Source organism: Choristoneura fumiferana, chromosome 6, assembly GCF_025370935.1.
Source record: "Choristoneura fumiferana chromosome 6, NRCan_CFum_1, whole genome shotgun sequence".
NCBI lineage: Eukaryota > Metazoa > Arthropoda > Insecta > Lepidoptera > Tortricidae > Choristoneura > Choristoneura fumiferana.
Window position 1 is genome coordinate 16,937,788 of NC_133477.1, and position 24,139 is coordinate 16,961,926.

Here is a 24,139-nt window from a genome sequence, read left to right on the forward strand (position 1 = left end):
TGCCCTCAAGGCAGCTAAAGATGGTGCTAATGTGGTGATTGCGGCAAAGACCGCTGATCCTCATCCAAAACTACCAGGCACTATTTACACCGCTGCTGAAGAGAGTAAGGATGAACACGTAATTCTATAGCATTTGAGGCTCCATAAAAAAAATACGAGTCAAAACCACAGTCGAGTAATTGGTTTTTCTGTAGTTTGCTTTTTCTGTTACTTTGGACTTTGAACTGGAACAGGGCTTGTTGATACTCAGCCAAGTAATATTTTCATGGTGGTTTTATTTATGTTGATTATGTTGATAAATTGGAAACATGCATTGGATTGAAATTTTGCTTATTATGTTTTGAGCATTTTGTTTATTTTATGAGTTTTAGTAAGTAAAATAAATGTATAATAGTCTTCCTCCATTAAACTATAGTAACTAAAATTGAATTACTATGCTAAAGGTTGTTCATAAATTTATCTTTAAAAAAAAGTTTATCTGGTTACCATGCTGGATTATCATCAAACACAAGTTTGGAAGATAGCTCCATAATTTGATATATATATGATAGGCTGCTTCAAGACTAAAAAATAGAAAAAAAAACTTATTTTTTTCAGTTGAAGCTCTTGGAGGCAAGGCCCTGCCGTGCATTGTAGATGTGAGAGATGAAAAGCAAATCCAAAAGGCCATTGATGAAGCAATCAAGAAGGTAATTGATCTTGATATCCATTATCTTTCAATTAAGTTTTTATCTGCAATATGAATTGCAGCATTGTTACTATGACCTTCAATATTTTGTTGCAATTTTATACAGTGGCCTGAGTCACTTGTTACTATCATAGAGTATGTACCTATTTGCTACAAAATTTTAATTCAAGTTGTTTAACCAATAATTTAAAAGGGAGATCCCACTAGTTAAAAAAAAAACTATGGTAATTTTATATTTATATAAAAAAAAAACATTCTATTCATTCATCAGTTTATCATTCCATCACACTAGCATAAAAACTGGATAAGTCAGAGTTAAAGTTGCATTAAAATAAGAGCATGGACACTGGCAGGATTATTTTTAGAAGGGTGCATTGCATCTTGCATCTGCATATAAGGAGGTGCATTTATAGGTTCATTCTGTATCTTAGTCTATTTATTTTCTTTTATGCCTAGTGCCCATGACATGATTAAGAGGGTTCCATATTTTACCATTACTTATGAACCTACTATAGAAGGAGTCACTTTGTAACATAACACTGAATGTTTATTTGGCACATAACTTAGTCAAATGATATAATTAGGCATGTTTATTGTTTGTTGTAATATTTTGTATACTTATCTTTTCCAGTTCAATGGGATTGACATTCTGGTAAACAACGCGTCTGCTATCTCTCTCACGGGTACCGCGGAGACTGATATGAAGAGATATGACTTGATGCATAGCATCAACACCAGGGGTACTTTCTTAGCGTAAGAAAACTTGTATAATTAAACAACTTTTAATGCCCTTTCATTATTTGCTTTTCATGGATAAAAGATACCATGACTACAGAGACAACAAAAAAACATGTTTTTATCCATCAGTGGGTCATTCTAAGTTAAGAGGTAATCACCTAAGAAATGCGGCACAACAAAAATGTTACAATTTTAATATAATTACTTGACAGTTGTATTAAAACAACTAATTTGTGCATATCCACACAATGGCCAGTTAATTTTTAATTTTTCTACTGTTTTAGAAGGGACCAGGGGAGAGACTGTAGGTGCTCTCTTATGCCTAATACAGTCTCTCCCCTGGTTTCCTCAAAAACAAGAAAGGGATTAAAAGTCCACTAAACATCTTACATATATGAACAAATGAAGATGTAATGGTTCATTTAGGGGCTGTTTCACCATCCATTGACTAGTGTTAACTGACGGTTGAATGTGATGCCGTCTCCGTGTATTCAAACAAAACAAATAGAGACGGCATCACATTTAACCGTCGGTTAACGCCAATCAATGGATGGTGAAACAGCCCCTTAAGCTAGTATTCATAATCCATGAATATTTTGGCAAATTATGCGCCAGGGGAGATATTTTCTCATGTGAAAACAGGTATAATAGTAAATAATAGTATAAAATCTAAGTAAATAAATTAAAGTCAGTGTAATTTATACACAATATATAGTCAATATAATATTAAAATATAGTATTTTGATAAATAATTGTGAAATAAAACTGACTAGAGGAGAGACCACCTTCAGTAAACTGCATCCAGATATCATAATCAAAATCACTGGCAATAAATGTAAAAAATATGATTTTTATAACACTGGTTATTGGTCTTCAATCAAATTCATTTGAATTAGGATTAAGATTGCAATAATTAAGAACATAAACACGATATTTGTAACATTACAAAAAGCCAGGGGAGAGGACACGAAATATGGAGGACAAAGTTTATAGTGAATATATTCTGCTAAAAAAATAATTATAAGGTACTTACTTCATTTCTAAGATTGCAATTATTATATATATTAATTTATGAAATATACCAAATTTAACTGTTCTGAGGGATCAAATCTACATAAAGTTACTGGTTTACTGGAAAAAGGGGAAAGGGCCAGGCCAGGGGAGAGACATTTTTCGTGTTAGGCGCAATTGCGGCAAAACTAAGTACTTAAATGAATGAATTGAAATTAACTGACCATAAAGTATACGCAATGGAGCAAGAGCATGCAAGAGGTACTTAGGTCATTTGTTCCAAACTTAACTTAGAATGATCCTATTAACCATTTAAATGCCACTGTAGCATAAACTCAACAAATTCAACTTTCAGTACTAGGTTTATTGTTTTGATGACTATAGAGGTATGGATATGTGGCATTGTATGGGTATTGCCATAGTATAAACACAGACAAAATTATGTAGAATCAGGCTCAAAACAAGTCTTCACCTTGATAATACTGGTTTTCAGCCCGGTCCCTCTGGATAGGTGCTTTGATTGGCGTTAAAAAAGTTAAATTCAACTTTTCAAAAACAAAGAAACGAATTGTAATAGAAATTAGTTAATACTTCTTATAAAACTAACAACAATCTTACACATTGTTTGTACCTATTAATAAACCTGATAATTTGTAAGTATCATCATTCATAATACCATAAGTAGCAGGGCGTGCTCGGGCTAAAACTCTATAGTAAGCGTTTTCCCAGAGATGAGACCAAGCTAGATCGATTTGTCAATCCCGAATTTCATCGAAATTGTTGGAGCCGTTTCCGAGATTCTGATTTAATGTAATATTTACAAGAATTGCTCGTTTAAAGGTATTAGATTAAAGACAATTTAAGATAGGCAGTGGCCACAAACAACAATTTCAGCAATGCATAATTCGTGTGACACTCTTTACCGGCCCGGATAGTACCGACATGGAAATACCGACTCGCTTTTTCTTTTACACGCCCATAGAAACTCATGTGAGTTTGACACGAGTTTTTATGAACGTGTACACGAATAATCGGGTCGGTATTATTCAGGCCGGTAAAGTCTCACCCCATAATTCCTTTTTTTAAGACGAAATTTCTGTTTCAGTTCAAAATTGTGCCTGCCACATCTCAAGAACAGCAACCATGCTCATATCCTCAACCTTTCGCCGCCACTAAACATGAACCCCTTCTGGTAAGTAATTTTATACATCTTCATCATATCAGCCAGCAGGGCTACTACGAAACTCGAAACTCGAAGTTCTTATCGTACCGTCCCTCTCGCTCTCGTGTTAAGTAGTATAAGTGTCAGAGGGACCGCACGACACGTACTTCGAGTTTCGTAGTAGCCCTGCAGAAGGCTGTAACTGCTGGGTCATAGATCGTACCCAGGGATATAAACGGCGATCGGTTTTGTGCTACCTGTACTGCAACTAATGGAGCTTTAGGCCGCGTTTGGATTTGATCGTATTTTTCATGAACCAATAGAAACCCTTCATTTACCTATTCTCGCACAGCAAATCTCTGGTGGAAACAGCTGAGCGGAGCGAGGCTAGGTAAATAAAGCGATTCTATTGGTTAATGAAAAAGACATTCCTCGCAACACATCCACCTATATCTCTGGTGAAAACGGAGCCTTAAGACCACCGTATTGTCTAACGCGCAGGCATTTGCGACTGCATTCACCATTTCTTTGTACAGTCACCAGCATTAATATCTGCCACAGCGGAGCGTGCAAAAATATCTGACACGTCCTTCCGGCCCTAGAAATAGAGTCGTATCAGATATTTATGCACGCTTGTTGTGTCAGATATTGGTGCTGGTGACTGTACCATCAGCCAAATATATGGTCTACCACCCTAAAGTTGATAATCGTTTGCATGTCATAAAACAATAATGCCAATAGACGTGCCTGTCAATTTGAAAGTTCGACTTTAGCGACATATTCATTTGATAGAATCTTGTTTAAAAATTGATAGACCACTTATTTGGCTGATGGTACCTTCATCTTACACCATGTGTCAGAAAGAAATGGTGAACACAATTGTGATTTCGAGTGCGTCAGGCAATATGGTCACAGGTTATTCAAACGCTGAAATATTCAAAGGTAACCATCCTTCCTGTGCGTAGATATTGATAGAAATAGTAATTCCTTTTCGCAGGTGGTAGGACTTTATGCAAGGTCCGCCCAGATTGCTACCACCATCTTGCTCGCTAATCCTGCCGTAAAGCAGCAGTGCTTGCACTGTTGTGTTTCGGCGTGGAGAGTAAGACAGCCGGTGAAATTACTGGCACTTGAGGTCTTGAGGTATCCCATCTTAGGCCTCTAGGTTGGCAACGCATCTGCAATACCCCTGGTGTTGCAGATGTTTATGGGCGGTGGTGATCTCTTACCATCAGGAGACCCACTTGCTCGTTTGCCATCCAGTCGAATAAAAAAAAAAAGATGAAATAAGTATTAAGTGCCTACTGAGCAAAAAACTCCCCTCTTGACCTCCACAACTCCCGTTCTGACGCTATGTCAGTCCTATGCGTACATGTCCCAATCGTCCAGCCATCTCTTCGGTCTTTCTCGCCATTGGTGGCCATTCTCACCCACCAAGTGACAATGTGAGCCCACCTTTGTGTGCGCGTGCGAGAGACGTGTCCAGCCCAGAGGGGCTACTACGAAATTTGAAGGTCGTATCGTACCGTCCCTCTCACTCTCGTATTAAATAATATAAGTGTCAGCGGGATGGCAAGATACGATACAAAGTTCGAATTTTGCACTTCGTAGTATAATAGGGCCAGTCGGCCAGGCCAGTCCCATTTATTTATTATTATACTAGCTTTTGCCCGCGACTTCGTCCGCGTGGAATAGTAATTTTGGGAAGTATTTAATTTATTTAGGATAAGTACCTATTCTGCCAATAATAGTACATAGTAACTTCTACGGTTAACCGAAAATAACCTATTTTAATTTAATACATTGCTATAAATATAAACTATTTTTTTTTGTTCTTCCATCCATCCATCCACCCGATGTTCTTTGGTAAAACATAAATATTTTGCGGATAGCCACAATTTAGCAATACGACGTGTATTCTACCCTGCCAACACAAAAGGACTAATTCTTCATAGTGAACTCTTGACACCTTACGTCCTTTATAGTAAGTTAGGAGGTAGGATTAATTAAGACGGCATTTTTACTAAGCATAGCTACACATATTTCCGATAAATATACTTATATGTAGTAATTTGTTTGGAATTCCTTAAAAATTTTCATCCCCATATTTTCAAGTAAATAGGTTGAAATTTGAAAAGCGCCGGAGCAAATGTTTTTTAGGGTTCCGTACCTAAAAGGAAAAAATGGAACCCTTATAGGATTACTTTGCTATCCGTCCGTCCGTCTATCAAACCTCTAAGTCAAGGCAATCAAAAGCTACAGTCATTAAAAAGGTGTTTCCAAACCTATTGCCTTAACAGAAAAAGTTATAAGGTACTTCCGGCTGTCCTAGAAACTTGGAATTTGGCATACTTATTTCTTATCAAGTGCCTAAATGCCAAGTTTCATAGTTTTATCTTTGACAGCGACGAACTTCCACCATATAAACTTTCATCCCCTATTTCAACCCCTTAAAGCCTCTTTTTCGCGATAAAAGGTAGCCTATGTTCTTTCCCAAGGTCTATTCTATCTCTGCACCAAATTTCATCAAAATCGGTTCAGCGGTTTAGGCGTGAAAGCGTAACAGACAGACAGACAGACAGACAGAGTTACTTTCGCATTTATAATATTATATAAGTATGGAAGTATGGAAGTATGGATTATTACTATTATTATTTAGAAGCCTTTAGAGGTGTCCCACTGCTGGGCAAAGACCTCCCCCCATGTCCTCCACTCTACCCGGTCTTGGGCGATCTCTGACCAGCTGCGAAGAAAGGCGTCCGGATCATCCCGCCATCGACGCCTGGGCCTGCCACGCCGCCATCCCTTTCGGCGTCCCGTTTATTTAATTATATTATTTTGTTACAGGTTCTCAGTGCACGTGGCATACACGATGGCCAAATACGGCATGTCAATGTGTGTCCTCGGCATGAGTGAAGAGTTCAAGCCGTACAACATCGGCGTCAACGCGTTGTGGCCCATGACCGGTAAATATGGGGTTGGGATTCTCTATAAAAATGCATCATCATCATCACATCCAACTTCTGGGCACAGGCCTCCTCCCAGAGTGAGGGCTTGGGCCGTAGTTCCCACGCGGGCCCACTGCGGATTGGGAACTTTAGGTACCTACACCCACCATTGAATTACTTCACAGGCTTCTGCAGGTTTCTACATAGAGCCTGTATTTACCCCTAAATAACACTCATCATCATCATCATCATCAGCCGGAAGACGTCCACTACTGGACAAAGGCCTCCCCCTTAGAACGCCACAATGAACGACAACTCGCCACTTGGATCCACCGGTTTCCCGCCACTCTCACGATGTCGTCAGTCCACCTGGTGGGAGGCCTGCCAACGCTGCACTCAAAATAACACTGCATATCTGAAAATTCCTCACTCTACCTTACCATAAATAAACCATAGCATCGCACCTCCTGCCGAAAGTCTTATCGACATCCTCTTGATGAATGGCGGTCTACCACTGTGCGTTTCGTTCGGCACTTGCTGCCACGTACCTACAGCGAAATTGTAGAATCAACTTCCTTCAGCAGTGTTTCTAGACAACTATGACATCGGGCCTTTCAAGTAAATGGCTTACGTTTTCTTAAAAGGCCGACAACTGACTAATGACTCTCCTTGAGTAGTTGGTACCCATGGACAGTGGTGATTATTTCCCATCATAGCTCATTTGCAACAAAACTGTGCTATATACAAAGTTGCGATATTACCATTACCAGATGTCACAGTTTTGTCGCAAAGGTGCGTTTGACCTGCTTGCTCGTTTGCCTCCCACTGCAAGTGCGAGTCGGACTCGCGACCCGAGGGTTCCGTACATATTTATAGGAATGTAAGTAAACAGGAATATTTCTCGCTTTTTCCGAGTGATTTAATACATCCAGTGTATGCAGAGCCCTACTCTTAAGCAAAATGTACGCAGTGTGGGGTCAGATTATATTGGTCATTGATATTTACAGACAGACAAAAAAAAACATGATTTTTCAGACCTTTCTAGTTGGTTGTGTTATAATAGCTACCTTCATACCAAATTTCATGATCCTGAGTTCACGGGAAGTACCCTGTAGGTTTTGATTCCCTTGCGAGTTTCGAAAATTTGCATAAACGGCTGCATCTTTTGATTGCGTTGGCTTAGAAGTTTTATTTTTTCACAACTCCAAGGGACAGTAGACCTCAGTATTTGATATAAATTTCAGCTTGATACCTCCACGCGTTCCCGAGAAAAAGGGTCTTGTCAGACAGACAGACAAACGGACAAAAGTGATCCTATAAGGGTTCCGTTTTTTCCTTTTGAGGTACGGAACCCTAAAAACTAATCATTCATTATGTTAGGTATCGCAACGGCCGCTATCGAGATGTTGACGGGCGATGTGTCAACGAGCCGCAAGCCTGAGATCGTGTCGGATGCTGCTTATTACATGCTTAGCCAGTAAGTACTTGTACACTAAGGTAACCATTACACCGTATCACACCACACCATGATTGTGTACGTTTTGCCAATCCAATTTATTAAAAGTGTTGACAAACCGATATCATCAAAACTCTTGTATAAACACCCACTGGATCGAATCAATAACACATCTATAAATCGTGTCTTCTTAACTAGACGTCTAATCACTTTTTTCACAAAAAATCACTTGATTTTAATATTTATTTTTAACTAGCTTTTACCGCGGCTTCGCTCGCGTTAACCATTAACATTTCAAAGAAGCAAACAATCAAGCAAGCAAGCCAGCAAGCATGCAAGCAAGCATGCAAGCAAGCATGCAAGCAAGTATGTAATTATGCAAGGAATAGTGCAAGCAATCATGCATTCGAGCATGCAAGCAAACATGCATTCAAAGTTGCATTCTAGCATGCAAGCAAGCATGCAAGTGAGCATGTAAGGAAGCATGTAATTATGCAAGGAATAGTGCAAGCAAGCATGCATTCGAGCATGCAAGCAAGCATGCATTCAAAGCTGCATTCTAGCATGCAAGCAAGCATGCAAGTATGTAAGGAATAGTGCAAGCAAGCATGCATTCGAGCATGCAAGCAAACATGCATTAAAGCATGCAAGCAAGCGTGCAAGTAAGCATGCAAGTCAGCATGCAAGCAAGCATGTAAGGAAGCATGTTATTATATTATGCAAGGAATAGTGCAAGCAAGCATGAATTCGAGCATGCAAGCAAGCATGCATTCAAAGCTGCATTCAAGCATGCAAGCAAGCATGTAATTTTGCAAGAAATAGTGCTAGTAGTAAGCATGCATTCGAGCATGCAAGCAAACATGCATTCAAGCATGCAAGCAAGCATGCAAGCAAGCATGCAAGCAAGCATGCAAGCAAGCATGCAAGCAAGCATGCAAGCAAGCATGCAAGCAAGCATGCAAGCAAGCATGCAAGCAAGCATGCAAGCAAGCATGCAAGCAAGCATGCATTCAAAGCTGCATTCAAGCATGCAAGCAAACATGCATTCAAGCATGCAAGCAAGCATGCAAGCAAGCATGCAAGCAAGCATGCAAGCAAGCATGCAAGAAATCATGCAAGCAAGCATGCAAGCAAGCATGCAAGCAAACATGCATTCAAGCATGCAAGCAAGCATGCAAGCAAGCATGCAAGCAAGCATGCAAGCAAGCATGCAAGCAAGCATGCAAGCAAGCATGCAAGCAAGCATGCATTCAAAGCTGCATTCAAGCATGCAAGCAAGCATGTAATTTTGCAAGAAATAGTGCTAGTAGTAAGCATGCATTCGAGCATGCAAGCAAACATGCATTCAAGCATGCAAGCAAGCATGCAAGCAAGCATGCAAGCAAGCATGCAAGCAAGCATGCAAGAAATCATGCAAGCAAGCATGCAAGCAAGCATGCAAGCAAACATGCAAGCAAGCATGCAAGCAAGCATGCAAGCAAGCATGAAAGTGAGCATGTAAGTAAGCATGTAATTATGCAAGGAATGTTGCAAGCTCTGCTGCAAGCAAGCATGCAAGCAAGCATGCAAGCAAGCATGCAAGCATGCAAGAAAACAAACATGCAAGCAGGCAAACAAATATGCAAGCAGGCATGCAAGAAGGCATGCAAGTGAGCATGTAAGTGAGCATGTAAGCAAGCATGTAATTATGCAAGGAATAGTGCAAGCAAGCATGCATTCAAGCATGCAAGCAAGCATGAAATTTTGCAAGAAATAGTGCTAGTAGTAAGCATGCATTTAAGCCTGCATTCAAGCATGCAAGCAAGCATGCAAGCAAGCATGCATTAAATCATGCAAGCAAGCGTGGAAGCAATCGTGTAAGCAAGCATGTGATTATGCAAAAAATGGTGCAGCAAGCAAGCAAGCATGCTTTTTAACACATTATTAAGTCAGCTCAGTCAGCTCCGCGGTTAGAATACAAAAACAAACTTTTGGTCATCCCTTGGGAATGGCAATTTTTTTCGGGATAAAAAATATCCTATTATTTATTCTGGACCTCTAATATGACGTATGCAAAGTTTCATAGGAATCGGTGCAGTAGTTACGGCGTGAAAGCGTAACAAACAAACAAACAAACAAACAAACAAACAAACAAACAAACAAACAAACAAACAAACTCACTTTCCCCTTTATAATAGTAAGGATAAGTAGGAAGTAGGATTATTGCTTCAAATTATTTATAGATTCCAAGTTAGTCAAACGATAGCGTGATGTAGTCTACAGGCAGCGCCATCTTTTGGATGTTTTTATAAGTAATTGTAAGCTCGGTGCAATTTTGTGGGTTTCGAAAGCAAAATATTAATCGCTCGTGTGTCAAATTTTTGTAAATAAATATCTCTCTCTCTCTCTCTCTCTCTCTCTCTCTCTCTCTCTCTCTCAAATTTCCTTCCTATTAAATCCTATTATGTTCTTCATATACGTATGTATATATTTTTTTCTAGATTTTGTGATTGAAATTGAGGGTTTTGTGTTAAGAACATCATCATCATCATCATCCCAGCCTATCCTAGTCCTGCTGGGCACTGTTGGGCACAGGCGTCCTCTCAGAATTAGAGGGCTTGGACCGTAGTTCCCACGCGGGCCCAATGCGGGATGGGAACTTCACACATACCATTGAATACCTTTGCAGGGTTGTGCAGGTTTCCTCACGAACAACTGACCAAAATTTCAAGACTAAACCCAGCGTTTGAAATTTCAACATTTTATCCCGTGGGAATATCGGGATAGAAAGTAGACTACTTATGTGTTATTCCAGAAGTCCAGCTACCTACTTACCAGATTTCATGACTATAAACCCAGCGGTTGTTATTTCGTTATTTCTAGATTTTATCCCTATCCCGTGGGAATATCGGGATAAAAAGTAGCCTTTGTTTTATTCCAGATGTTCAGCTATATACATACCAAATTTCAGGGCTCTAAGCCCAGCGGTTATTAGTTCAAGATTTTATCCCTATCCCGTGGGATAAAAAGTAGCCTATGTGTTATTTCAAACGTCCAGCTACCTACTTATCAAATTTCATGACTCTAAGCCCAGCGGTTGATATTTCGAGATTTTATCCCTATCCCGTGGGAATATCGGGATAAAAAGTAGCCTATGTTTTATTCCAGATGTTCAGCTATCTACATACCAAATTTCATCCAAATCCGTCCAGCCGTTTTAGCGTGAAAGAGTAACAAACATACTCACTCACTCACTCACTCACTCACTCACAAACTTTCGCATTTATAATATTAGTAGGATTTGAAAAATGTTCGTCAAAATCTGACGTAACTAATTTCTTGATTGATACATGTGTATAATCTGTAGTAGCATGGACTAGCGTAGAAATGGTGGAAAATTTTACATTTTAAAAATCGATTAATGTGCGGATGAATAAGCGATTTTTATTTACTTTCCTTAAAATTAAAAAATAGTTAATGCTTTTACAATTTAATAAACAGTCTTTGGAATTAATTCAAGTATTGTATATAATAAAATAGACAAAAATACGTTAAATTGAATTTGTTAAATTAGTAAATAATCGATTTACTGAACAGATTAATTATTTTGCAATAGGTTCTAGGTGAATATTCGGGCGCTTGTACCGCCGTCATTATTCTCAACACTTTTTTTATCAGATTTATTAAGAAATAGGAACAATAAACATCAACATTGTGTCATCATTCATCAATATGTGTCAGATGTTGATGTTTTTTGTACCTATTTCTTAAGAAATATGATAAAAAAAGTGTTGAGAACAATGACTGCGGTACAAACGCCCGAATATTCACCCTCTAGGTTTTCACATCACTAAATGTCTATTATGGTTGGGTTAAAGGCGTCTTTGCTTACGCTTGTCATAAATTAGATTGGAATACAATATAATAGAAACGTGTCAGGCAAAAATATATTCTTTGTAATGAAAAGAATGAGACAACGCCCGCCCGCTAGCACGTTTCCTTACCGAACTTCGCCGTCGCGTGTGATGTATGCGCTTGACATTCCGTGTCTGACGCGTTCCTATTACGGTCATAGCATGATACGCTGTAGTGTGTAGAAGCCTTTAATGGCCATAGGTGTCCCGGTTATAATTAGGTGTGAAAATCATCATATTGGCCCATAACCTCCTAACGCCCAAAGTCCTCCTAACGGCCAAAGGACTTGTCAGTAATTTGACATTGAACTCTCTCAGAAGAGGCATAAAGTTTCATATTCATAAAACAGAAATTTGACTTGGGCGTTAGGAGGATATTACGTCCCACTGCAGGGCACAGGCCTCCTCTCAGAATGAGAGTGCTTGAGACCAGCGGTGCTGGCTGGAAATCAGCGCTGGGGTGTTTATTAACGCTTCAGCATTATGCTGAGCCAGCATCCAATTCACCGCAATGACACATATTATTATCCTTCGTGTTGTCTATTTGTACTTTTAATACTATTGTTGTCTTGTGTTGTCAATAAATGAATTTTCTTTCATTCTTAGTTCCCACGCGGGCCCAGTGAGGATTGGGAACTTCATAAATACCATTAAGTTCTTCGCCGGTGTGTAGAGATTTCCTCGCGATGTTTTTCTTCACCGTAAATCTCGTAATAACTCGAACCCACGGCCCTTTGCTTGAGAGGCAATATCCACTAGGCCACCGCCACGGTTTTTTTATGAAAACAGATGAGTGTCACTCTAGATATGCGTGACGCTACCTGGACGTTACTCTCTCGCGAAGCCACTGTGAAACTTATCTTTGGTTTGGTTTTAGAACCTATTTAACATAGAATCTTATCCTCATATACCACTATCGTATTAGTCTGTTAGTCTGTTCATATTTATTAATTTCTCAGAAATTGGTTGTCTGGAAGAGATCGCTTTTTAGCGATAAGACCGCCTATTGCCTACCTGAATTTTTCTATTTTTGTAATGTCTCTGTACTGCTTTTGGTGATAAATAAAGAATATTCGTATTGTATTGTATCGTTGTTTAGACCGCGAAAACCGCGGGTTTACGGTGGATGCAGGCCGTTTCCAACCGAAGCAACTAAAGTTCTATAGGGAGGCCTAAGTCCAATAGTGGACGTCCTACGGCTGACGATGATGTTGTTTAGACTCTCATCTCTATTAGTTTAAGAGTTACCACAAAACAGATAGATACAGAAATCAATCTACATACAAACTGCGCTCGAGCAACGCACACATAGACACTGCTCACGGACACATCTCGGACCGGTTGGGACTGGTTGCGACTTTTTTGTGCAATAAAGGAGAATGCGAATTTATAACACTTTAAAATATAATAATCGTGCATTTCGCCAATTTCGAAATCGTCGCAAAATATTTTCTGTGACAAATTTGTAATATAACAATGACATAACAGATTCTGATTATATATATATACAAGAATTGCTCGCTTAAAGGTATTAGATTAGATATGTAAGTAGATGAATTACTCGTTTGAATATATAACATTAAGATTTATGCCTAAGACTGATCTATACATGAGCTAAAACAAATAGTGTAATGAACTTCCGCAAGGTAACGCCTGCTTCAATAAACTTCTTCTATTCTCTACATATTATGGTAAACTTTTTCAGAGACCCCAAAACCTACACAGGTAACTTCGCAATCGACGAAGATGTGGTGAAGAAGGCGGGAGTCAAAGATCTAACTCCTTACGCTTGTGATCCGAGTAAGTATCGCTTTTTTAACTTTATCATTATTACTGCACACTTTAAGTCTTCTCGGATTAATGATGTCAAGCTGAACGTTTTTAAAAAGAATGATGGTGTCAAAGACTCAAATTATGTATACATCGGCCTATTTTTCTGAATCTTCACTCCAACAGTAGTATATAAAACGTCGTAGCTTTCAAATGGATAAACCTTCCTTTTTAGGGTTCCGTACAAAAAAAAAACGGAACCCTTATAGGATCACTCTCGTTCGTCTGTCTGTCTGTCCGTCCGTATGTCACAGCCAATTTACTCGAATCTACTGGACCAAATCAGGAGAAATTTGGTAGGATGGTGTTATCCTATGACCCAAACACAGATGTGCAAAGTAAATAAATATATTTTAAAAAAAAATCGCAAACCTTTCTGTGTCATATATCAAATAAAAGGGCTCTATATGAGGATATCAAATATATATTAGTTATTATTGTAAAATAAATAGTTTTGATTTTATTCATGAAAAAAGACGAAAATAGCCGAAATAGAGGAAATAGATTCGTAGCCTAAAATTTTGAAAAAAAAATAATACAAAATATAGTTCATTGCTTGTAGATTACAAGAAAACCTATAAGAATTCTATAAATTGAAATAAATAAACTCAATATACTTAATACGTTTACTTACGAAAAATAGTTCACTAAAACACCACTAGAACTTTGGACCACTAGATAGCGCTAGTAGTAGTTAACTCGCGTCTCATTGTGAGGATTTCAAATGTGATATTTGGTATTAATTAAAAAAGCACCGTTAAAATATTTATTAAAAAAAATAGAGGAAAACATTTGACTTTGGCAATGTACGGAGCCCCTCTCCTCGCGAGTTCAACTCGCGCTTGGCCGGCTTTTTAGCTAAGCTTCATCAAAAACGCCGTTTATGACTTAACATTGAACTTTTAAATGGGAAGATCAAACTTTAACTCAACTTTTCCCTTCGAACTCGTGGTCACACCCTTTTGTCACACCTGTATGATTTTCCTCATGGTCACATTGTTTGAGACTTGGACACCCTATTTTTGCAGTATCAGTAGAGCTGAAAGTTACGATCAAAATTCAAAAGAAGCTTGGCTTCGTTCTTCGTAAATACTTACTTCGGCTTATCATTATTCTAAACTAAACCTGCATTTCAAAATACATCATCCATTTCGGTTTGGTTTTTGGAGCTTTATGTTTTGATAGTAACATTTACTTAATTTTTTACAACAGACAGACCAGTCCCAACGATTTAATGTTTTCTTTTTTTTTCGTCACCATTTTTCAATTTTTGGAAACACCTTATCATTCTGATCTGACTAGATCTAACGGGTTTTTTACTGATACTGTAAACATTTTTTTTTAATCTTGGCTATGTGAGTTTTATTTTCATACCAATCTTCAAAATTTTACGGTATCAGTAAAAAAAAGGGTAGTGGTCATGGTGGTGGTATGTCAAGGTGTTGGAGTACGTTAAAGATTTGGGTTTTAGTTGTTTTTTATCCTATTTATAAGTTACCGGAATTATAGCTAACAATAGTTGCCATAGTGTTAAGAACTACGTTGGCGGTTTTTAGTTACGTTATTTTGCAAATATACACACGATCATTTAGTATTTTTTACTAAAATGTTATAAAATGATTTAAGAGCGTTTATACCTGCCGAGCTGGCAACGTTGCATTTTTGTTTATAAATAGCAGTTTATTATAGACTTTTTTTTTTTTTTAAACCGGTCATAAACATTAATTCGTTTTTAAGGAATATAAAAGTCTATCACGAATAATTATTGGAGTATACACATTAACTTATATATTAAGAAGTGTTCTATCAGAAAACATTTTTAATTTTCATTCAATTTTTATGGAATAATCGAGAAAAACTAACAAAAATGCAACGTTGCCAGCTCAGCAGGTATAAACACTCTTAATAAACCTATTCCTCGAAATGGTTTTGGAATCAGACCACATTGTAAAAAAGTGATCAATGCCAATTCTACGTAATAGCACCCTATAAATAGTAGGTAACGTCATCCATTCTGACCCCAGAGAACGCCAATAATTTGATCATTGACGGTTTCCTCGACGACCCGCGGGCGATGAAACACCACACTTTCATGAAGGCCAACGCGGCGGCGCGCCGGTACCATACCTCTGCGGTTAACTACGACAAGGTTCGTGTCGTTCTGGGGGGCTACTACGAAATTCGTATCGTACCGTCCCTCTCACTCTCGTATTAAATAATATAAGCGTCAGCGAGATGGCGAGATACGAAGGTCGAATTTAGCACTTCGTAGTATGCCCTGGGACAGTGGCTCCCAACTACGGGGTAATGAAAATTAGGGTAGTGATAAAAAAGCTATAAACCACTGTTCAAGGACATGGCCCGTCGTTAGGTTAGACATAGTTATGCGCTTGTTTTAGAGCGTCACGGCAGGCACAGAATTAATACTAATCAATCGATGACGGTTTTCTGATAAATGAAATATCGCTAGATGGCGTTAGTGCCGTGAGGTCCGTTTGACGTTAGTCTTGCTTGCGATTGGCTCAGAATGTGACACAAATGTCAAACGGACCACACGGTAGGTACTAGCGCTAACTAGCCCGTCTCAAAGCCCTCATTAAAAATTGTCCTTACAAGTTCTTATAACATAATGTTTCAAGCAGATTCAAGAGATATGTTTCCTCTTGAGTGTAGTTTTTAAGACTGACTTTTCTATTTTGTTGTTGTTGTTGACTTTTCTAATTTAGAAACCGTTTTGTTTAATCTTGGAATGACTTGTATCTGGATTGTATTTTGTGTTTCTGTTGTGCCGCTCTGATGTCTACCGGCTCTTGTAATATTCACCTGCGTTAATTTTGTTTAAACGACGTTGTTATGTGTATTATCTTGTGTACGGCTGTGTGTTAGGTAAATTACATGCGTTAATTCACTTTGTACGTCTATTGCATCGTTTCATCTTCATCATACACAACTAGCGTTCTCATTATACTTGCCGTACATTATAGTTAATGCTTTTCTTAATAGCGGTTTAGATTCATAAGTATTAATACCCTAATGTCCAACCGTAAGATTCCGCTCCTATTTGTTCGTTGGTCGAACTGTGACTTAAATAAATTATTACACATAATTATGGCATGCAACGCCGCATGGTCGCCTAGCTAAACCTTTCCTCATGTTTATTTTGCTAGTCTTTTTATGTACACTTATTTCTTGGGAAACTAACTAAGTGAAACTATAAATAAAATAGAGAGGATCATTGCAGGTTTGCCATGTCTCAGCCTGCCGTAGTGTTAAGCACCTGAACGTGAAATTCAAGGCGATAGGCTCAGGGGCAGATGCGTTTACTTTCAAGCAAATTAATGCAATGTTTAAAGAATTGATATTGAAGATAATGAATAGGTATCTACATAAGGCAAGATATAGCTAGGCAACCCTGTTACGTTGTATGTGTGTAACATTATTTAAGTCACATTTCGGTTAAAGAACAGATAGGTGCAAGTTTTTACGGTAAGATGACTCCTACATAGTTCGCCCTCATTTTTTTATTTTGGAAATCGACTCCCTCGGAAGAAAAGGAAATAAAATTGAGCAATTAGTTTTGTGATAAAAATACATATTTAGATTTGCCATAAAATGGGAATTTAGACATAATTGTCTAATTTAGTTTAAATTATCGTTTTATGTTTGTGGCGTCCATAAAGTTTAAAAAGCAGCAATATTTTGAAATTGGACATATCTATTTGTTTGCAGGTAATATAGATAATCTGTTGCCCGATTTCTTTTTGGACGTCCCTGGATCACCTTCCAGCCAGGCCGCGAAGAAGGTGTGAAAATATTCCAAATTTAAACAAAGACTATATTTTAAAACAGGCAATAAAAATTATGTTTTATTATTAAGTTTATTCCTCAATGAACTACAACCACGCTTCTCGGGTACAGTCAACGTCATAAATAAATGATAATTTCTGTACCTTGTCGCTTTCAGTCGTTACACAATTTCGTATGGCTTTTCAAACATGACGTTAAATTGACAAGGTAAAAAAGTGATCACTTATTTATGACGTTGACTGTACCACTTGGCTTGCATCTTGTGATAGAGGATTAAGGTGTAAAGTTGTAGTTCATTGATAACCTCCGCAAAGTAACACCTGAAGCTTTTTTCCTCGACCCCTATTGCCTCACAGATATTTATATTTAACTAAAACTTGTCATATCATACGGCCTTACGTATTATAATACACTTTAATAATATTGTTAATACTTTCGTGAAACCATCACATGAACATTTCGGTTTACTCGAAATTAAGAAAATGTTTGATGCATAATAATAACAAAGTATTTGAAAAGGTACTAGTTCAAACAAAATTAATCCTTAAACCTACTCAGGTTTATTTCTGACAATAAATAGTAGAAAATTGATGAAAGAGGAACTAAAGATTTCAATTAAAAGATTTAACTATATTAAAGTAATACGTTTACGCCAAAAATATGATAATTACAAAGAAAGTGGCGCTCACATTTAATTTATAAATTCTACTCTTTATTGTCGTACTCCATAGCATTTTTATTATTGATAACGGGCATTTGGCGCATTGTACTCTTTTAAAAATGACCAAAAGATAATAGGTACAGTCGCCATAGATATTTCGGAACGGCCAAGGTAATCAAAAATATCGAAACATGCACCCTATTATTAAGGTATTAGAGTTCATGTATCGATATTTTAGATCGTCTTGGCCGCTCCGAAATGGCGACTGTACCTAGTATTATACTATGAAACTTGGTAGAAGGTAACAGCTGTCATTTGAATCCCGATACAATGCGACCAATATAGTCATCATTCATCCCAGCTATATACGTCACTGCTGGGCACAGCCTCCTCTCAACAAGGCGACTAATATAGTAATACAATATGATAAAAATAAGTATTTTACTGCCCCCAATGCTTCTCACTATTTTTGATAAACATTTGATAAAACAGTAAAATGATAATGTAAGCATGTCTGATACTGGCTTGAAATAATCTACTATAAATATATTTATCAATGTTTTGAGAAGCATAAGCCTTGGTATTAAACTAGAGATACACGTACGTGGAACCCGACTCGTGGCTCGTATCATCAGGTACGTGTTGCCATCCTCAAAAATAATGCATTATTAATCAAATCGTTATATAAATAGCGTGAAGTGTAAACATGTAACTCTAGTTTTATTTATTGAGTTTGTAACACTTCATGTGCTTAACTTAGTGATATACGCGTGTATTTTTGATACTACCTCAAACTTTAAGGGCAGTTAGTGTAGGCCCTAATAATCACATTTTATTATGTTTTAGTAAAAAATCTACTTATTATTTTCCTTACTAAACTAATTAGCACGCAATGTACGCGATACTACTTTGTTTTTATTCAAAATGTCGCACTTTGTGACGTATAGTCACAGAACGCTTCTCTGTCCTATCAAATTATTGTACGCATTACATTGCTGCTCGAAAATATTTCAAAAATTAATTACCTACGCTCTAATTATGTCTGTCGAATGAACCCAGAACGTTGGGCCAAAACAGAGGCAGACCGAAGAGGAGATGGAGGGACGACTTAGATGCCTATAATGTGGGATGGCGGGAGCTCGCCTTTGATAGGCAGGAGTGGAGCAAGAGAGGAGAGGCCTTTGCCCAGCAGTGGGACACAAAAATGGGCTAGTCAAAAAAAAACGCTCTAGTAGTTAATTCTAAATTAACAATTTGTTTTGATATCGGTTCACACACTTAAATCTTCGTCTGGTTACAGTTTGAGATAGTATCAAAAATACACGCTGTAGAAACGTAAGTAATCTGATTATGTTCACTATATCGGATCTGAATCTCACAGTAGTTTTATGTGTTAAAAAATTTGTTAATCTTATTTAATTACGAGCCCAGTTAACGTCGCGGAGACTATAGATATTTAACCTCCTCACCGCCAGAGTCATCCAGTCGTGACAGCCAATGGAATGCCTCACACGCCACTGTCATTATACATGACTAACATTCAACTCGAAATTAATCCTTCTGCAATGGAATTAAAAATCAAGTTGATTTGTCGCTGATTTTTCTGTGGCGTACAGAGCACGTCACTTCGTTTGTTTTTTGGCGCTGGAGAGGTTAAAAATAATGCATGGTGTGGCCTAAGTATGTTTGTTATAGTTTAGGTATTCTCTGTTATTTGTGTATGATACGATATAGTTATAGGTAAAGTAGAAACGTACGTAGAAGCTCCAAAATACTTGCACGCGATGCTATTTTCAGGCTAGTGAATAATATTACAGGGGGGGCTACTACGAAATTGGAAAATCGAAGTTCGTATCGTATCGTCCCTCTCACTCTCGTGTTAAATAATGATAAGCGTCAGCGGGACGGCAAGACACGAAGTTCGAATTTTGCACGGCCAGTTTTAATAGGCCGTAATAAATAATGATTACTTCCGATTAATAATCATAGCAAAGTCTTGTTTACAATGAGGGTTTCGGTGACAGCTTTGGCAAGTTGACGCTAAGTATTGTGAAGTCCGTTTGACAACTTTGACATTTGCGTCACATTTGTGGCTGGATAACTAAATGAGCCAATCGCAAACAAGAGTAAAGTCTAACGGCCACACGATACTAACGCCATCTAGCAATATTTCGCCTGTCAAGAAACCGTCATTAAAAGTTTCACATAATCTTTTGTAATTATAATTATAATATAATTATTATTATCACGTAGTGTAACAGCCGGTAGATCATCTACGCCGCTCTGAATCTTTGGGTCAAGCACATTGGTTTTTGTCGTGATCACAAATCATATGTCCCTCTCTCTGACCAGTCGTGTGCGTAAGGGACGATCGTTCATATCCGCGATAAAAGCTAGTGTGTTAAGGCCCAAATATTGACAAAAGTTGACTAATGTGTTATTGAAATTATAGAAGGGTGAACCTAAGGGTCAGATTCCCACTCTGTTTGCGGCTATTGGAAAGAGTCTATCGCCCGAATTGGTGCAGAAGACACAAGCCGTCTACCAGTTCAACGTATCAGGTATGCTTTCAAGGTTTTCTATCAGGAATATTACTAGATGGCGGTATCGCGAGGTTCGTCTTGCTTGCATTTTTTTTATCAAGCAGCTGGCAGTGCAGGCGGGTCACCTGATGGTAAGCGATCGCCGCCGCCCATAGACACCTACTGAATTATTAGGAATGCGGGTACGTTCATTTTTATTAATTATAAACCAATTCCAAATGTGTTACAGAAAACATTATTATAACAATGTGTCACACAAGGATTACTGGTATATAAAGGTACCAGCAAGTTTATCTTACTTAAAAAATAAACCGGCCAAGAGCGTGTCGGACATGCCCAAAATAGGGTTCCGTAGTCATTACGAAAAAAATAAGGAATATTTATTTAAGGATTTCGTATTTTATACGGAATCTTCCAAGTGTATGTATATTTTATACCTTAGGCTGCTATTTACTCTGAAACTACTAATAATTCTCAAGCAAACTTAGCCGTTATAGTTTTCCTTCAAAAAAATAAGTTTGATATACTTACTACCATTCTGAATTTTTTCAATTTTTTCCACCGACCAGTTTAGATTTTAGAGGGGGGGGGGGCGCTCGATTTCAATGAAAATTTGCACTTTAAAGTTGAATATTTTGCAAACAAATCACTGAATCACCCCTCTTTACGTCTATGGGAGGTACAATAATTTTTTTTTTTTTTATTTTGATTGTACCATTTTGTCGGCATAGTTTACATACAATATTCGTGCAAAATTACAGCTTTCTAGCATTGATAGTCCCTGAGCAAAGCCGCGGACGGACGAACAGACAGACAGACATGGCGAAGCTATAAGGGTTCCGTTTTTGCCATTTTGGCTCCGGAACCCTAAAAACTGCTAAGTGCGGGTCGGACTCGCGCACCGTCTACATATAGCAAATTAGGTAGGTATAACTCAAGATTAGGAGTACCTACGGGACGCAATATGTCCGGCTGTGGAAGTTATTGCCGATTGCCCTAATCTAAGATGCAGTGACAAAAAAAAAATTAAACGAGTACCGGATCTCAGAGCTCATCGCGCAAAATGAGTTAACTCGTCAGCTGGATTAAAAGGGTTATGCGCGATGTCGCCCAGCTGCTGTTGTTGCTGCTATGTGGTGATTCGGTATACAGATAGTTTGAGTCTCGGGAAAGGACATCCAGAAAATGGCATGGGCCACCTGGGATAGAGATAAACGAATTCTACGTAGATGGAGACGCGGGCAACAGGCTCTACATAATTGTAATTTTTTGTATGAAATGTATATTTTTTTTTGTATGTAACTTTTGTGATATAGAGGGCTGGTGGCCTGTGCCAAGTGGTTACATGTGCGTCAGACTTAAAGCTGTCTCTAATATGACATTGAATACCTACTCGTGTATTCCAGGCAAGGAAGAAGGCGTGTGGCATATAGACCTGAAGAATGGGGACGGGTCGTGCGGCCAGGGAGAGCCCAAGAACCCACCTGATGCTACCCTCACCATGGATGGGAAAAACTTCGCCGATATGTTCGCTGGTAACAATCAGACTAAGATTCATCGTTATCATCTTAATATACGCTGTGTTTCTCTCGACTTCCGTTAACCTCTGTCGAAGTCAGTTCACTGATAGAAACTACCTGGTAATTATGCTTGGTTTGGATAGGTATTTAACTGAATGTAAACAAAACGTCAATTGGTGTCTTAAATATTGAAATTCCCCCATCGAACTATTAAAAAATTTACATTTCTGTATTGAAATACACTAGTCTAGTTTTTATTACAATGATAGATAAGGAAAATGTTTAAAATCCTTGAATGTACCAAATCTGGCAGCTGAAATTTGTTTACATTTAATTAAATCTATCCAAACCAAGTATAACTTTTTGGCCAAAACGAAAAAAAAAATATTTTGCTAAATACTCATCTATGAATTTTAAACAAGTCTCCTCAATTTTAGTGAATTTTCCTAAATATCTTTTAACAGTAAGAGTTAGGCCACTAGTGCCTTGGAGAAATTAACTTCATTTGATCTGTTGATTCTCTTAAAGTTAACGGAAATCAAAAATTATACGGTGTATAACCACCATTTTTAATAGAGCAACATATTCATGGAATGTAAACGCCTTACGGCTCTGCAGAAACTGTTCACGGGTTATATTTATATTCAACTATGTTATATATGCTGTTTGTTTCCCAAATAAATAAACTCAGTGCTTTGGCCCTATTGTCATTGATAATTCCAAGCCAACTGGTATACGCCATATATGCATACTGTATAAGCACACAAACTTTTTTGGTTAAATTAAAAGCTCACTCGTAGCATCAGCCACTTGGGTTACCACTCAACAACACTAAAATTAAATCCAAATATTTATTGTGAAGCCCTCTTGTTCTGAGAGGAGGCCTGTGCCCAGCAGTGGGACGTATATAGGCTGGGATGATGATTTATTGTGAAGATCTAACAAACAGTAAAATGGTTCCACTTCCTCACTATTAATATTAGTTTTAAGTGAATGCCATCTGTTTTTAAAGGCAAGCTGAAACCAGCGACAGCGTTCATGATGGGCAAACTGAAAATCAAGGGTGATCTCCAAAAGGCGATGAAACTAGAGAAAATGATGAAGTCACTGCAGAAGAAGAACTAAATATCCACAGTCCAGCGTACCATATAAAGAAAGCGGCAATTACATAGAGTCGTTCGCCGCATGCTGCACGTGGCGACCGCAAAAGTGTAAAGAACACGGTAGTCGGCCGCATTCGGCGAGTGACAGTAGACGGACAGACTAATGTAAAGGCGACGGTCGTTCGCCGAAGTAGTTTGAAACAAGATCGGCAACCGTATTAGGTGAACGACGCAGTGTAATTGCCGCTGTACACTGGAAATCAAATAGACGGAAGAACTGAACGGGATATTTTATAAAAGGATTTTGGAAATGATAGTAAAACTTTGACTCCTAATTTGATCTTGTTAGTATCTAGAAACAGTGCAATAGATGCCCAACTATAGTAAAGTAAGAAGGGATATTGGATATTTTTCTAAGAATATTGTTAAACGCTAAGAAAAATATGGTGTTTTTTTTTAATGCAGAGGCAAATCAACTAAATATTAATGCTATAGACACAAGTCGGCAAAGTAAGCAGCGTATTGCAAAACTCAAAGAATAGACTGTATTTTTTGTGTATTATGAAGTGATGTATATTTTTATATGGTATTTTGTCACTTGTATATGTCTGCAAATTATGTACATAATGAGAGTTTTCGTTTAATTATTCATATACTGTTGTGCCTTGATTTATAAATCTTAGTATATGTCACTACTAAATTATGGCGCAAGATGTATTGGAATATTGTTTACACTGAACGATGGAATTACATGAATAAAGGCATTGTTGTAAATTTTA

The 24,139-nt window shown here is 37.9% G+C and overlaps 1 protein-coding gene across 2 annotated transcripts; it reads left to right on the forward strand.

Moving 5' to 3' along the window:
* Nucleotides 1–31: 31 nt before the first annotated feature.
* LOC141429233 (hydroxysteroid dehydrogenase-like protein 2) lies at nucleotides 32–24,139 on the forward strand. 2 transcript variants are annotated; one of them, XM_074089507.1, is made up of 11 exons: nucleotides 32–104; nucleotides 598–689; nucleotides 1,320–1,441; nucleotides 3,543–3,629; nucleotides 6,447–6,565; nucleotides 7,928–8,024; nucleotides 13,602–13,696; nucleotides 15,751–15,875; nucleotides 20,647–20,755; nucleotides 22,144–22,272; nucleotides 23,270–24,139. In XM_074089507.1, the coding sequence occupies exons 3-11, from the start codon at nucleotides 1,389–1,391 to the stop codon at nucleotides 23,380–23,382; spliced, it is 927 nt and encodes a 308-aa protein (XP_073945608.1). In that variant the 5' UTR covers nucleotides 32–104; nucleotides 598–689; nucleotides 1,320–1,388; the 3' UTR covers nucleotides 23,383–24,139. The 2 variants fall into 2 exon arrangements, with proteins under 2 accessions (XP_073945608.1, XP_073945609.1); XM_074089508.1 differs by lacking the exon at nucleotides 15,751–15,875 and adding an exon at nucleotides 17,456–17,529.